Raw genomic sequence first — 15,564 nt, 5'->3', positions numbered from 1 at the left:
TGGACCACAGGTTCTCAATGGGGTTCAGCTCAGGTGAACAAGGAGGCCATGTCATTAGTTTTTCTTCTTTTATACCCTTTCTTACCAGCCACGCTGTGGAGTACTTGGACGCGTGTGATGGAGCATTGTCCTGCATGAAAATCATGTTTTTCTTGAAGGATGCAGACTTCTTCCTGTACCACTGCTTGAAGAAGGTGTCTTCCAGAAACTGGCAGTAGGACTGGGAGTTGAGCTTGACTCCATCCTCAACCCGAAAAGGCCCCACAAGCTCATCTTTGATGATACCAGCCCAAACCAGTACTCCACCTCCACCTTGCTGGCATCTGAGTGGGACTGGAGCTCTCTGCCCTTTACCAATCCAGCCACGGGCCCATCCATCTGGCCCATCAAGACTCACTCTCATTTCATCAGTCCATAAAACCTTAGAAAAACCAGTCTTGAGATATTTCTTGGCCCAGTCTTGACGTTTCAGCTTGTGTGTCTTGTTCAGTGGTGGTCGTCTTTCAGCCTTTCTTACCTTGGCCATGTCTCTGAGTATTGCACACCTTGTGCTTTTGGGCACTCCAGTGATGTTGCAGCTCTGAAATATGGCCAAACTGGTGGCAAGTGGCATCTTGGCAGCTGCACGCTTGACTTTTCTCAGTTCATGAGCAGTTATTTTGCGCCTTGGTTTTTCCACACGCTTCTTGCGACCCTGTTGACTATTTTGAATGAAATGCTTGATTGTTCGATGATCACGCTTCAGAAGCTTTGCAATTTTGAGACTGCTGCATCCCTCTGCAAGATATCTCACTATTTTTGACTTTTCTGAGCCTGTCAAGTCCTTCTTTTGACCCATTTTGCCAAAGGAAAGGACATTGCCTAATAATTATGCACACCTGATATAGGGTGTTGATGCCATTAGACCACACCCCTTCTCATTACAGAGATGCACATCACCTAATATGATTAACTGGTAGTAGGCTTTCGAGCCTATACAGCTTGGAGTAAGACAACATGCATGAAGAGGATGATGTGGACAAAATACTCATTTGCCTAATAATTCTGCACTCCCTGTAGAGTATGGTACACTGGACCGTCCTTTGAGAAAACGCTGACTGTGCATGAAAACATGGATATAATAACCAAAGTGCAGCAGATCAGATAAATGTTTATCATCACTGCGTTTTCCATTGAATCCATGAGCTGCTGATATATTTATAGTTCCACTATCATCGCTGTTACACTCACAGCTGGACTCTGAGCCTCACACTGCTGGGATGAAAACTACTTTCTGTTCAGTTGTTTCTGCATGAAGAACACTGAACAAGCTCAAGAATTTTGATCTCTGAACTGTTCCTTAATGAAAACAGTGTTACTGAGGAACAATCAGTGGGCTCGCCTCTGAACACGCAGCGTGACACTGATGAAGACTTTAAGGATGCAACTCATCCTGATAACACCTCCCACCTGGAAATAAACTGTCTCGCAGCAACAACAACTGTCCTCCTTCCTCAAATTCCAGCCTTTGGAACGAAATATATTTTCCCAGGCTGTTCTCGTTTATATGACATTCATGAAATATTAGAACATGTTGTGGTGAAGTAAGATGCACGTATTGGAGTCCATCTTCTGCACATCAAGGAGAGTTCAAATTTTCAACGCACAGCTCTTTATTTTCCAGAGAATTCCAGGAAAAGAGGTGAATGGATGTTGGAGGTACATTTGGGACGCACTCCAGGTTTGTCCAACCCACTTCTTGGAGCAGGTCCCTCATCAGCTCTTATCAATTAATCACACAATCAATGAAATAATCAGATTATTTATTACATTGAGGATCAATAGAAAATGTGAAAGAGATTTTCAGAGTAAAATAAAAGTTTATTATGAGTTTTCTTAAACCCCAGTTTACAGCTAATAAAGATAAAACAGTATTAAAACAAACAAACAAACAAAAAAAAATCACCTTAATAGGCCCAGTGCAGTTTCCCCAGCAGGGGGAGCCATCAAGTCCCCAGGTGCATTGTGGGACACGTAGTGCGCTCAGTTTGACCTCAGGTTAGGGTCTGATCAATAATCTGAGTGAGCTAAAGTCCTCTAGCATCCAGCCGAAGGAGACGCTGCACTGAATGCTCTGATTAAACACCCCTGAGCTGATCACACACATGCTTATAGGTGTGAACCACAAAGGAGCTGCAGGTCCAGCAACACCTGCACCACATTCTTCTCTGAGCCCACCACTGGGCCAAAGGATATGCTGTAATTAGTTAGAAAATAGTACCGCCACAGACCTGCCCCTGAGATGATCAAAGACCCCCATCCATTTATTTAAGCGTGAGAAACAATTTTATTTTTAACACAAAACTGGAATGCTGAAAAAAAACTATTACTGATCAATGGAATCGATGACATCACGGATCATGATCAACAAACATCTATGTTTACACAGAGGAACACACCTGGCACACGAGGTTAAAGGGCTGCTCAGCAGAAAAAGAAACCCATCGGCGAGTTTCATGGATGGAGTCTGAAAACTGCCAAAAGCAGGAGTTTAATAAGCTGAAAGTCTTCATTAAACTTAGAGTCACTGCTGTGTACTACTCCCTCCACATAGAAGCTCAAACTGACTCCGCCCACACGATGCACACCTGAGTGACAGAACTTGCAGTCTGAGAATCAGATTCAGCTCCATTGGATGGTACCTGCGTGAGCTGGGAGGAGCATCTGTGAGGGGATTAGTACACACCAGAGCACAGATGGTCCACGCTCAACCAATCAGCTGCTTGCTGCTGTGATCACATCATCACCAAATGTTCTTTTTAAAGTGACTCCTCAGCACCTGCCAGGTGTGTCACTACACAGAGGTGATGTTCTGTTCAGTAATTATTGCCTTCTACAACATTTCTGATCAATTTCATGTTCAAATTAGAAAACTGTTTAGTTTCATCAGCTGTGAGGTACAGATCACCTGACCCGACTCGAGATTCACTTTGATTATTGGTTCAGATGTTTTGCTGGATGAGGGTAATCTAAAGCTTCACAGAGTGATTGATTATGTAAAAAAAGAAAACATAAACTAAAGCTCTTCATCAAATTTCTCACTAATGTGTTTGGTTAAATTAGAAGGACTGCTCCTTTAATATCAGGAAGTTAAAGCTCTGATCAGTGCAGATCGATACAGTGATTGATTACTCAGTAACAGACGCAGTGTAATTGTGCTGCAACACGAAGGAAAGGGGATGTTTTATTTAGCTGAGACCTTCAAGCGTCTCTGACAGCAGCATCACAACAAGCCCTGCCCCCACACTCAGCGACGCCTTCAGCCACGCCCCCTCAGGCCTTCTGATCCAGTTTGGGGCTCTCAGGGAGGGGGAGGGAGTCTACGGACGCCTGCTCATCTGGAAGCAGCTCCTCCTTATCGCTGAGAGACAGGAAACAGGAAGAGAAGCAGCGTCACTGAAACAGCTCCTGCACGTCAAATCTGCCACGCCACCCACCGACCAACCCCACCAGAGTTTAGACGGGCAGCCTTCTATTACCTGGAGGACCAGCGGCGGGAGAGGCGGTGCCGTCTCAGCGTGATGATGATGAGTGTGGCCAGCAGCAGGGCAGAGATGGCTGTCAGCGTGACGAAGAGGAAGAAGGCTGCAGGAGATGAAGATGAAACTCAGCGCTTTTATTGTGAAAGGTTCTCTGCAGAGCTGTGTTTATTTGTGCTGCGGAGCCCATGTTGGACATCAGCTGGAGCACAGCCCTGAAAACACACACACACACAGGCAGACGCACACACACGCACAGGCAGACACACGCAGACACACACAAACACACACACACACACACGCACAGGCAGACACAAACACACACACACACACACGCACAGGCAGACACAAACACACACACACGCACAGGCAGACACAAACACACACGCAGACACAAACACACGCAGACACAAACACACACACGCAGACACAAACACACGCAGACACAAACACACACACGCAGACACAGAAACACACACGCACAGGCAGACACACACAGAAACACACAGAAACACACACGCACAGGCAGACACACACAGAAACACACAGAAACACACGCGGACACACACAGAAACACACGCGGACACACACACGCACACACGCAGACACAAACACGCACACACGCAGACAAACACACACACACGCAGACAAACACACACACACGCAGACACAAACACACACACACGCAGACACACACACACACGCAGACAAACACGCAGACACGCACGCAGACACACACACACGCAGACACACACACGCACAGGCAGACACACACACGCACACACACGCACAGGCAGACACACACGCACAGGCAGACACACACGCACAGGCAGACACACACGCACACACACACACGCACACACACACACGCACAGGCAGACACACACGCACAGGCAGACACAGGCAGACACACACAGAAACACACACGCACAGGCAGACACACACGCACAGGCAGACACACACGCACAGGCAGACACACACACACGCACACACACTGGCAGACACACACTCACCTGCGGTCCAGTGGTTTTGGACTTTATCATGAAAGTCAAGCCGACCTGAAAGAGAAGCAGAGGTCAGAGGTCAGAGTTCACCGTGACGAGGGCCACTTTAAGATGGATGTAGGCGGTGTCTCTTTACCTCCACTGCAGCTACTCATGCACTCATCCTCGCTGCCATACCGGTTGTAATTGCCACGGCAACCGCCATATATGAAGGGCCGGCAGGAGGCGGAGTCTAGATCGTAGTAGAACATTGTGAAGGCGGCACGGCAGGGCCCGGAGTCCGGCTTCTCTGTGCACATCCCTGTAACACACATGGGCGCAATCACACTCTCCTCCAGCTGCCGCCTACATTACCCACATTGCAACTGCACCGTGCCAGCAGCAGTCCCCATATCAACCTAATCATGTGTGCTCTAGCTCCACCCACAGTCAGGTGACATGCTGCAGCAAGGGTGCGTTTCATTTCTTACCCTTGTTGTCTGAGGAGTCCTCATCTGCGGATTTCTTAGAGGATGGAAGGACGGACACTGCAGAAGACAAACACGTCAGCGAACGCTCTTCCACCTGCCCGACAGGTCAGGATCTTGGATCTCTCACCTGTGCAGGTACCCTCAGCTGATGTGCATGTGTCTCTCACCTGTGCAGGTCTGCATGCAGCTCTCTCTGGTTGGGTAGTTGTTCTTGTTTCCTCCGCAGCCTCCGTACGTGAACATCTCACAGTTTCCTGTCTCTCGGTTGTAGTACCAGTGCCTCAGCGATGCTCTGCAGGGACCCGTTTCAGGCTTCGCCTCGCAGTACTCTGATTGGACAACACCACACAGGTGTCACTTATATGGAGAGGCAGGTAAAAGTTTCATATTTGTGAAAGAGTAAAAGGATATCATATCATTTCCCTCGGCAGTTACCTCTGCAGGAGGGAGAAAGAAAGGCGGTTAGTCACTTCCTGTTTTCGGACCTGAGTTTTACTTCCTGTTCCTACCTGTCTACTTGCATACCTGTGTTTTACTTTTTGTCTAAAATTAAATTTAAAGGCAATTTTTTTTATTTTTCATAAAACTGTGACAAAAACTTCCTGTTCACAGCCATACTGCAGCACTGTTTGAACCTGGTTGTCCTGCAGGTGGCAGCACTGCATCTTCCTCTAGAAGAAGTACTTTTCAAAGGTAACTTGAGTGGGACTGCTAGTAGTACTGGAGTACTGCAGTAGTGACAGGTGTTATAAATGATCAGTGTTATTGATCAGTGATTGGTTGGTGAGTCGGGGTGGCGTTACCAGATTTGTCAAAGTCAGCAGATTCTGGATCAGATTCAACCAGAACATTTGGAGCCATCCGAGGAGCTTTAACAGGAGGAGGAGCAGGAGTGGACTCATCAGGGAGAACTGGGCCTGGAAAAACACACACAGTTTACTTTGACCAGGTGCAGCACCTAAATGAAGAATGCCCGTCCTTCCAGTTGAACACTCAACCAATCGGGGGCATGAATGCTGTCATGTGGGTTTACAGTGCTGCTTTTGTAAACTCATCAGCTGAGTACAGGTAAGCCAAAGCTGTCCTTTTAAAGGAAAGCTGATGGTGAGAGGACACACTCCACTGATCGTCCAGCAGGTTGTATACAGGCGCTGTGGAGAGCATCCTCACACAGAACATGACATCGTGGTTCGGGAACAGCTGTGTGAAGGACCAAAAAGCTCTCCAGAGAATGATCCGTACAGCAGAACGCTGCTGCAGGATTGCTCTCCCCCCGCTTCAGGACACCTACACCAGGAAATGCCGGACTAGAGCAGCGCAGATACTGAAGGACCCGTCCCATCCTGGCAACAAACTGTTCCAACTTCTGCAATCTGGTAGAAGGTTCCGCATCTTCCGGGCAAGGACAGAGAGACTCAAGAGGAGCTTCTATCCCCAAGCCATCCGTGCCCTAAACACACACACCCGCCCTCTCACATCATCTATAAGTGACTGAGACAGGACTCTTCCAGACACTAAACCAAGGCACAATGTACATTTCAATTCCTTTAATTTTAAATATGTTTATATTGTCTATCCTGTAAAATAGTCAGATGTCTATTCATATTAATGTACAGAATTCACCTGCTTGCTGCTACTACTGCACATTCACCCAGTGTATATACTATATGTGTGTGTGTATATAATGTTTTTCCTCTACACCCCCCCCACCCCCCAATTTTTTTGCACATGTCGAGGAGCGTGTCAGGCTACATTTCACTGTGTGTTATACCTGTATAACTATGCATGTGACAAATAAAGAACCTTGAACCTTGAACCAGGTTGAAGTAAACCAGGTGTTCTCTGGTTTACCTGGAACAAAAACGTTAAACTGATCCAGTTCTGGTTCACTCAGGTACAAACACCAGACCACCTTAAACAAACCAGCTGTTAGTCCCGCCCCTTTTACATTCTTTAGATCAGATTTTAATGTTTTTACTGCGTGAGTAAACACACCTTTGATACTGTGTGTGTGTCCTCTGTGATCATGGTGCCTTTAAGCAGTGTCGTAATAATCTGAAAATCGAGTGTCTGACAGGAAAAGTCACCTGATCTGATTGTCCAATCAAATCATCTCAGATGGGAGAAGATGCGAGCCGCTCAGCTGCTGTTGTTTGATTCAGAAACACGGAGGACAAAAATGATTTTAATGAAGGAAATTTAAGAAAGGACAAAGATTTGTGCTGTGAACTTTGACCCCACAGCTGTCACAGCCAGAGCCCCCCCACAGTCGGTTTAATAATGACCCTCACAGTCTGTGTGCTCGATCAGTCAAACGTTGGTTACTGATTATCAAACACGTCATTAGTCTGTGACTTTAAAGGAGTGGTTTCATATCCGATCTGTAACGTGTGCCGTGGATCTGTGTTTTAATGACGCTCGCGTGTGTCGTTTTGTTTTTTTTCAACCTGCAGGTGAAATCCGCCTGCGCGCCTCATCCCCACACAGTCAACGATGAATTTATATTCCCCGTGTACTTAAATAGGCACTGTTCCTTTAAACAAACATAAACAGGAAGTTTACCTGTGACCCCGGAACAGGTGGCCTCACACTCCTCCTGAGACTCAAAGTGGTTTCTGTTGGCCTCGCAGCCGCCGTACACGAAGCCGCTGCAGTTCCCGCTTGTCACGTTGTAGAAGAAGCGTGGGAAGGCAGCGCGACACGGGCCCACCTTCATCGGCAAGCGACAGCGAACTGAGAGAGACAACAGAGACACCGTCAATAACAGCACTGATAATCTTTCGGCGCTCTCTGATTGGCTGAGTTCAAACCCTGTCAGTTTCCTGTAATTTTCAAAGTGCTCTTGAGCAACAGCTCTCCAGCTTCCTGAAGGAGTGCGTTTGTTTGTTGACCTCTGACCTCAGGCTTCTGATGCAAAGATGAGCCAGTTTTGTCTCTGCTCATAACAGACACCTGAGCAAAGAACCAGTTTTAAACTGTCTTTAGGCTCTTTGTCACGGTCATCATAGCGCACTAAAATAAAAATAAGAACTAGATGTTTGGAAAAAGAAAGAACACTAACAAAGTTAGTGGTCGTGGAAACTAAACGAATGAGACGTTTTTAACACTTATTAGTTTGGTAAATATACCTTCCCTGACGAGGCTCAGACTCTGGAGTCACATGTTTTTTCAAACGCCCTCCTCACAGTAAGAACTTAAAAAGTGTAAAACTAACACTCAAAGTATCATCTACTAATGACGATCATCTAGTGTCCACTGAAGCCTCATCAGACAGGTCTCAGTGAAGGACGGCTGTCAGGAAGTCATTCCACATGAGGGGACACAGGAGAAAAGACTGAGGTCTGAAAATGACACGAGAACTGGACTGAAGAGGACCAGGTGTGACGGAGCGATGGATCCACATCAGTATGTATGAGGAGATCCCACACTGAGAGTCTGCAGCCATCTGTGAGCCACGGTGGAGGCGCTGCCATGGCTTCAGCTGACCTTCCAACCAAAATACAAAGAAAGGAGTGTTGACGTATCAGGTAACACCAATGAGTTAATCCAGAAAACCAGGTGCATTATGGGTGTGCCAGCAAAATAAACTGGACAGTAGATGGACTCAAAAACCCAAACCTCATGAAAATCTCAGGTGTTTAAATCACCTTCAAACAAACAGGTGAGGGCTCCGCCTCCTCTCAGGTGAAGCAGCCCGACCGGTCCAACCTCTCGGAGAACAAACAGCCTGTAAAAATACCTGCACAGGTGGATTCCAGGTAGGGCATGGTGTCACATTTACAAGGAAACAAATGAGAGCAGATCATTAACTCTCAGAGGTGCTCGACCCGAGAGAGGCTGCCGGGGGCTCCCATGATGCACTGCGGGTTTCTTCTTCACTCACCTTGTGCTCATAAAGCTCTCTGTTTCAGGTAATCACTGAGCAGCTGAAAGCCTCATCCGTCACGTTAGACTAAAAAGGTCAAAGGTCAGTTTCTCTGTGACATCAATTTCACTTGTTTTTATCATTATTATAATAATGACCACAGCGTCCACGCTCTCAGGTTCAGTCCATGTTTGGCGCTTCCTGTTGACATTAGTGTGAATATGTCTCTGATCAACCAGAGCGTGAAGCGTCACAAAGAGGCCACAGGTCACGGGTTTGTGTCTGCAGTTCACCTGTGCAGGTAACAATGCAGCAGAGCAGGATGGGCAGCATTGCTCAACAACAATGAGGCACCAAATGCGCCGCCCACAGCGACTCCCTTTTCACAGATTCACACGCCAACTCTGTTATTGATCAGGAAGTATGAGCTCAGTATTCTCAAAGGTTTCAGTGAATGAGGTCATTACTGAGTCAGCTCTGACTCCGCCTTCTTTTGTTTCTTTTATTTTGAAAGTCTTCAGCACGAAGCAGGAAATCAATAATAATAATAATAATAATAATAACGACCAATAATCAAGTTAAACTGATCAGGTTTCTCCCTGCAGACTGATCAATGAGCCATCTATCGATTAGGTAAAGGATCAGTTATGTTCAGCCTGATCTGTCAGCTCCATTACGGCTCTGCCTGTCGATCAATAATCAAAGCTTCTTACTGTTGTTAGACCCGTTGCTCCGCGGCTCCCAGCGCTGCACCTGCGGCATGTTGTTCTCCTCCTGGCCGCCCTCCTGCGCATCTCCGTCGGCCTTTTCCGCCACGAGCTTACGGTAAACCTCAAACTGGCTACTGGGACGAAGTGCGCAGGCGTCGTGGCCGTCCCCACAGCCCACCAGCTTGCAGTGGGTCGGTCCGTCCGTCGGAAACCCGATCACAGCCAGGTCGCAGTCCGGGAGCGCGCAGCACATCGCCCGACAACTCTTGGGATCGAGCTCCATCACATTGCTCAGCAGCCGCGCTCCGCCAGCCTCGAAATCCGGGACCTGTTTGGGGTCGGTGGTCTGGTTCCAACTGCAGTCCATAGCCAGACCCGAAGCCAGCACGAGCCCGAGCGCGAGCAGCTTCAGCGGGATCAGCGGGATGGTCGCGCCCCCAGTCATCATCAACAATCAATACAAAGCTCCAATAATCAGGAAACAGCGCAGCGAGCCTCCGGCCACACGGTCACTTCCGTGTTCTTGGCTCTGTCGCACTTACATTTACCTACGACAGGTGCGGCAAGCGAGGCCTCGCCCACACCCAGACGTCACTCACACTCAGACACACACACTCACACATACAGAGTTCTGCTGAACGGTGAAAACCTCAAAGGTTCAAATAAAACTCGTTTTGTTTTACTGATGACGATGAATCTTCGGCACAGAGCGGGAGAACAGAGTTTGAATTACAGTCAATCATTTGGTGTCTGAGCGCGCTCAGTGCTGCTGTTGGTCTCTAAGGTGACGGCTGCACATTACAGCTGTTTCCATGGAAACATGAACACCTCCTGTCCCACATCCTGATGAAGGAGACCTGATATCAGATCAGAGGGCATTAATGTGATTGGCTGAACAGGTGTGTTCACTGTTTGCAGCAGAGTGACACTCAGCAGGAAAGCAGAATCAGCACATGTTCACATGACCACATGACCACACGCACTCTGAGCTGCTGGGCTGCACATAAAAGAATTAGAGGAAATGGCTGATTTCAAACTCTGAGCTCGACACATGACTCGGCTCCTCTGCTTCCTTCTGAGGGCCTCTGGATGTCTGGAGTCTTGATCTCGTCCATACCTGCTTCATGCCCTGGAGGACGGGGCTGTGGCCCCCCCACACCCTCTAGCAGATCATTACATGAAGGAACCTTTTAAAAAAACAAGCGCGTCCATGCTCACAGGTGTACACACGGGTGATCACACCCACAAACTACACCCTTTTTGGCTCCTACCTCAAAGCACACTGTGTTCTGTTGATCTTATGTGCTGCACAATAATGTTTAATATTTAGTATTTACTGTCATATTCCCATATATCATCGCGATGATGTTGATTGTGTTGCTCTTTTTTTTTTCTTCAGCTTGTTTTCTCTTTTTTCTTTTTTTTGTTATTCTCTTTTTATTAAACAACCTATATAAACACAAATAATCCAAAATAAACATATAATCAAGAACAGACGTAAATAATAAAAAAAATAAATAAATAAAAATAAGAAAAACAGACGGGTGTACCCTCTAGTGTGTATGTACTCGCACACACATATTCACTCACACACCCATATTCTTAAGCATACATACACATACCTACTTACATATGTGTTCACTTGTAGTCTCATACATACTAACATATACATATAAACACATAACGATTCAGAAATGTGGCATATATAGTTACAGAGATTCAAACAAGATCGGGTCTCCTTAACCGGATGTAGTGTTTCCATTTACCCCAAATTTCACTAAATATATCAAACTGGAGTCTTTTAATGAAGGTAATTCTTTCCATTTTAAACATCCCATGTACAGTCTCATGCCAATCACCCAGTGATGGAATTTTCACACTAAGCCATTTCTTGGTAATAATTTTACGGGCAGCCAAACTCAGGATACCATACAACTGCTTAGACATTTTATCTACATTTACTGAGTATAAATATCCAAACAAAAGTTCGTCCCAATTAAAGGGAAGCTGCATACCAAAAATAATCTGCAACTCAGAGTGGATCAATACCCAAAAAATGTTGATCCTTGGGCAAGACCAGAACAGATGAAAATGTTTTACTCCTTGGGCCCCACAATTTCTCCAGCAATTAGAGTGATTAAAATAATGTTTACTTTGTGCAGGGGTAATAAAAAACCTACAGATACTCTTCCAACCGTAACATCTCCATGTATTAGAACTAGAAATTCTCCACTGAAAAGCGCACTGCTCATACCAAATGTTATCTGATATTGCTATATTTGTTTCATTTTCCCATTTTTTTTTGATGTAGGTAGTATTCCACTTCTTAACCTCTTGTATACCCTTGTACAATCTTGAAATCACCTTAAGGCCTGTGTCAGCCTGATAAGCCTTGACAAATATACTCAGAACAGGTAAAGAAAAAAGATCTGTTCTCTTAGGTATAAAATTATATAGATGATGCCTAATTTGTAAGAACCTAAAAAAGTCCGTTTTACTTAACTGGTATTGATCTTTTATTGATTGGAAGTCCCTAAGAATTCCCTTATCGTAAAACATACAATATGCCGTTAAACCTTGTCCGCCTCCTCTCAGGTGAAGCAGCCCGACCAGTCCAACCTCTCGGAGAACAAACAGCCTGTAAAAATACCTGCACAGGTGGATTCCAGGTAGGGCATGGTGTCACATTTACAAGGAAACAAATGAGAGCAGATCATTAACTCTTTTTTCATTCTCAACAGGTGATGGCCTGGCCTGCATTTGTATAGCGCTTTTCTAGTCCATAGGACTTTACACTTACACTTTACACTACATTCAGTCATTCACCCATTCACACACACATTCACACACTGGCGATAGCAAGCTACATTGTAGCCACAGCTGCCCTGGGGCGCACTGACAGAGGCGAGGCTGCCGGACACTGGCGCCACCGGGCCCTCTGACCACCACCAGTAGGCAACATGGGGTTAGTATCTTGCCCAAGGATATTTGGCATGCAGCCAGGATGCAGCCTGGGATCGAACCACCGACCTTCTGATTAGTGGCTGACCTGCTCTGCCACCTGAGCTACAGCCACCCCAGGTGATTGATAGATGGATTTTTTTGTCTGCTTATTTTGTTGGTTTTTGTTTTTTGCCCTTCATCCCCGTCCCTCTTCCCCGCTGTTTTTCTTTCCCTCTTTCTTTCTCCCCTTTCTTTTACCCAGGCTCTTTCGTCTTCAACCGTCAGTGACCTGCAGAGCAGCACCATGGCGAAGGTTTATCAGAGAGAAGTCTTCTGTGATATTATAATATGCCCCCTTCATCTCTCGAGCTCCCGTTTCATCTTAAAAGGCTGGAAGATGTTACAGAACTTCTAGACAGAAAACAATAATGGATTGGATTTATATAGCGCTTTTCAAGGCACCCAAAGCACTTTACAATGGCACTATTCATTCACTCTCACATTCATACACTGGTGGAGGCAAGCTACAGTTGTAGCCACAGCTGCCCTGGGGCAGACTGACAGAGGCGAGGCTGCCATATCGCACCATCGGCCCCTCTGGCCAACACCAGTAGGCGGTAGGGTAAAGTGTCTTGCCCAAGGACACAACGACCAGGACAGAGACCCCAGGGATTGAACCGGCGACCTTCTGGTTACAGATGCGCTTCCCAACCCCCTGAGCCACGGTCGCTCAAGTCCTTTAGAGGCTGTCCACGTGCTCAGATCTGACCGACAGTGAATCATTCATGGCGTGCAGGAAACATGATGAGAGCCTGATTAAGGACAGGGAGAAATGGGCTCCGATGTTAAATCAGCACAGACTGAGGGCTGATTAGACCAAAACCTTTACATGAAAAAGCTGAGAAACTTAAGAATCTTCTCTGGCTGGTGAATTGGGGTCTTTTTATGTGGTTAAAGTCACATCATGCACATGAATCCATGCTGGCTGCATGTATATATATCAACTAAAAATTGCACAGACTTGTAAAGATCATTTCTCATCGGTGCCTATTTTCATTTTTGCAGTGTTGTGTTTAACATGTCATCAAAGCTGTGCCACCTACATGCAAATGTATAATCAAAGGTAAACGTGTACACACAGACAGCTACACGCACAGTTTTACAGATATTTTTCTACTTCAAGCTCATGAATTCATAAGACAGTGTGTATGCCAGGCAGAGCAGACTAACATGACAGCCTCCTGACAGCTCCCGTACACAGGCAGCCTGCTTTGGGTTTTAGATATACAGTATATTTTGAAAGTTATTCAAGAGCAAGGGTGCGGAGGGAGCAGAAACACCACATGAATAAATAGAAATCAAACACTCACCGGCTGAGGTTTTGGCACTTTGAGCAGAGATATGGGGGAAGGTGTCAAGGGGTACGACAACAGGGTTTGACAAGGGGGCCATGACGGGCAGCAGACAAAATAAGAAAATAAATAAATAATAAAAAATACTTGTGTGATGATTGATCAATCAGCCCTCTGAGCCCTCCTGAGCTTCAGCTCATGTTGTCATGTCATGGTCTGTGGAGTGGACAGTAGTGGACCCAAAGACAGACACACGAAACGTGGAAACAGTGCTGATCTGAACAGAAAACGTGTCTTTTATTATGGCCGAAAACATGAACCACACACGAAAAAGAGAAACTAATCGCAAAAACCTAAACTGGGAAAATAAATACATGAAAACCAGGAACACTAGGAAATAGATATGAGACACGAGGAGCTTAGCAGATGATCAGACGACCAGCAGAGGGAGACAGAGGGCGTAAATACACAGAAAGGTACCGATGGAACCAGCTGCCAGATGAACATGACTCCACAGGGGAAGAAAAATTAAACACACCGAACATGGAACACGGGACTGTCAAAATAAAACAGGAAATAGGCAGAGTAAGACACTCGGACTAAACAAGTGAACAGGGAAGTGACAATGGGAGACGAGACACGGATCAAACTACGGAACACGTACAGAGGACACAACGGGCTGGGAGACATGACGCTGAACACAAGGAGAACATGGGAACAAAGCGGGGAAACAAGACACGTGGACACACACACACACAAGGCGTTACACTGAGACGGCAAGCGTAACTGGACTGACCCTGACCTCAAACACACCACCTACAGTCAGATCAGGAAGACAACCCCATTTTAACTCCACCCTCACAACCCATTAACCAGCCCACCTGCCTCAGCAGAGCCTGCCGTCACAGGGAGTGTGGGCCTCACTCGTGTCTGCATTTCACACTGCAGACGTGGCTCTGAAACAGCCGCTGCATTTAGCTGCTGAACCAGAGTCTGACTCCACTTTCATCCTCACGGCTCTACTTCCTGTTTGTCACATGATTAAAAAAGAAACCTGAGCCATGATCCATCGCACGTGTGTGTATGGTACTTGTCTACGTGCGTAGTCAGGGTGTGACCTCTGGCTCACTCACACATTAATGCAGTGGAGTTCACTTGGAGCTGTGCGTCTGAGCCCTGCTTCATCTGAGGTCACCTTGACATTCAGGGCCAAGGTCGTCCTTAAAAGAGGAGCGAGAGTCTGAATAGTGTAATAGTGTTTGTTGGTGCATTCAAGTTTAAAAAGCTGAGCACCAACCACAATTTTATGTCAGCAACACAGTCCTGCAAAACCCCCAGACAGGTTGGAGTTGGAGTCATAATGCACCCAAATACAGGAGGAAAACTCAGCTTTATGTGCTGCAAGCTTGCAGATAAAACAGACTGAGACAGAACAGGATGGCTCAGGGTTCAAAGACGCCACACTGGACCATCATCCACATGGACCATAACCTCGAAACATTACACTGCAAACTCCACAAACACATGAATAAATACAGAGCGTTGTTGTTTGCGCTGTGTTGTTCTTATCTGAATGATCAGTGTAATCAGAACTGTGACATCTGCAGATATTATCTCTGGAACTAAAACCACAACATCTTTAACACTTTTAGTTTTATTTGTTTTTATGGATTATCACAAAAACACAAACAGCATAAGCGTA

General features: G+C 46.3%; 1 protein-coding gene across 1 annotated transcript; it reads right to left on the bottom strand.

Annotated features, from left to right (window-relative positions):
• Positions 1-1,785: 1,785 nt before the first annotated feature.
• spint2 (serine peptidase inhibitor, Kunitz type, 2) lies at positions 1,786-10,146 on the bottom strand. Its single transcript, XM_082503036.1, has 9 exons — positions 9,571-10,146; positions 7,555-7,725; positions 5,796-5,909; positions 5,160-5,321; positions 4,993-5,049; positions 4,659-4,823; positions 4,532-4,576; positions 3,519-3,624; positions 1,786-3,400 (listed from the first exon to the last, which is right to left on the bottom strand). Exons 1-9 carry the CDS (start codon positions 10,013-10,015, stop codon positions 3,313-3,315), a joined length of 1,353 nt encoding a protein of 450 aa, XP_082359162.1. The 5' UTR covers positions 10,016-10,146; the 3' UTR covers positions 1,786-3,312.
• Between the last annotated feature and the right edge of the window lie 5,418 nt (positions 10,147-15,564).

The sequence above is a fragment of the Aulonocara stuartgranti genome (assembly GCF_965226115.1).
Source record: "Aulonocara stuartgranti genome assembly, chromosome: 14".
Lineage (NCBI taxonomy): Eukaryota > Metazoa > Chordata > Actinopteri > Cichliformes > Cichlidae > Aulonocara > Aulonocara stuartgranti.
The sequence above is the reverse complement of the archived record's forward strand: the minus strand, read 5'-3'. Positions and strand labels throughout refer to the sequence as shown.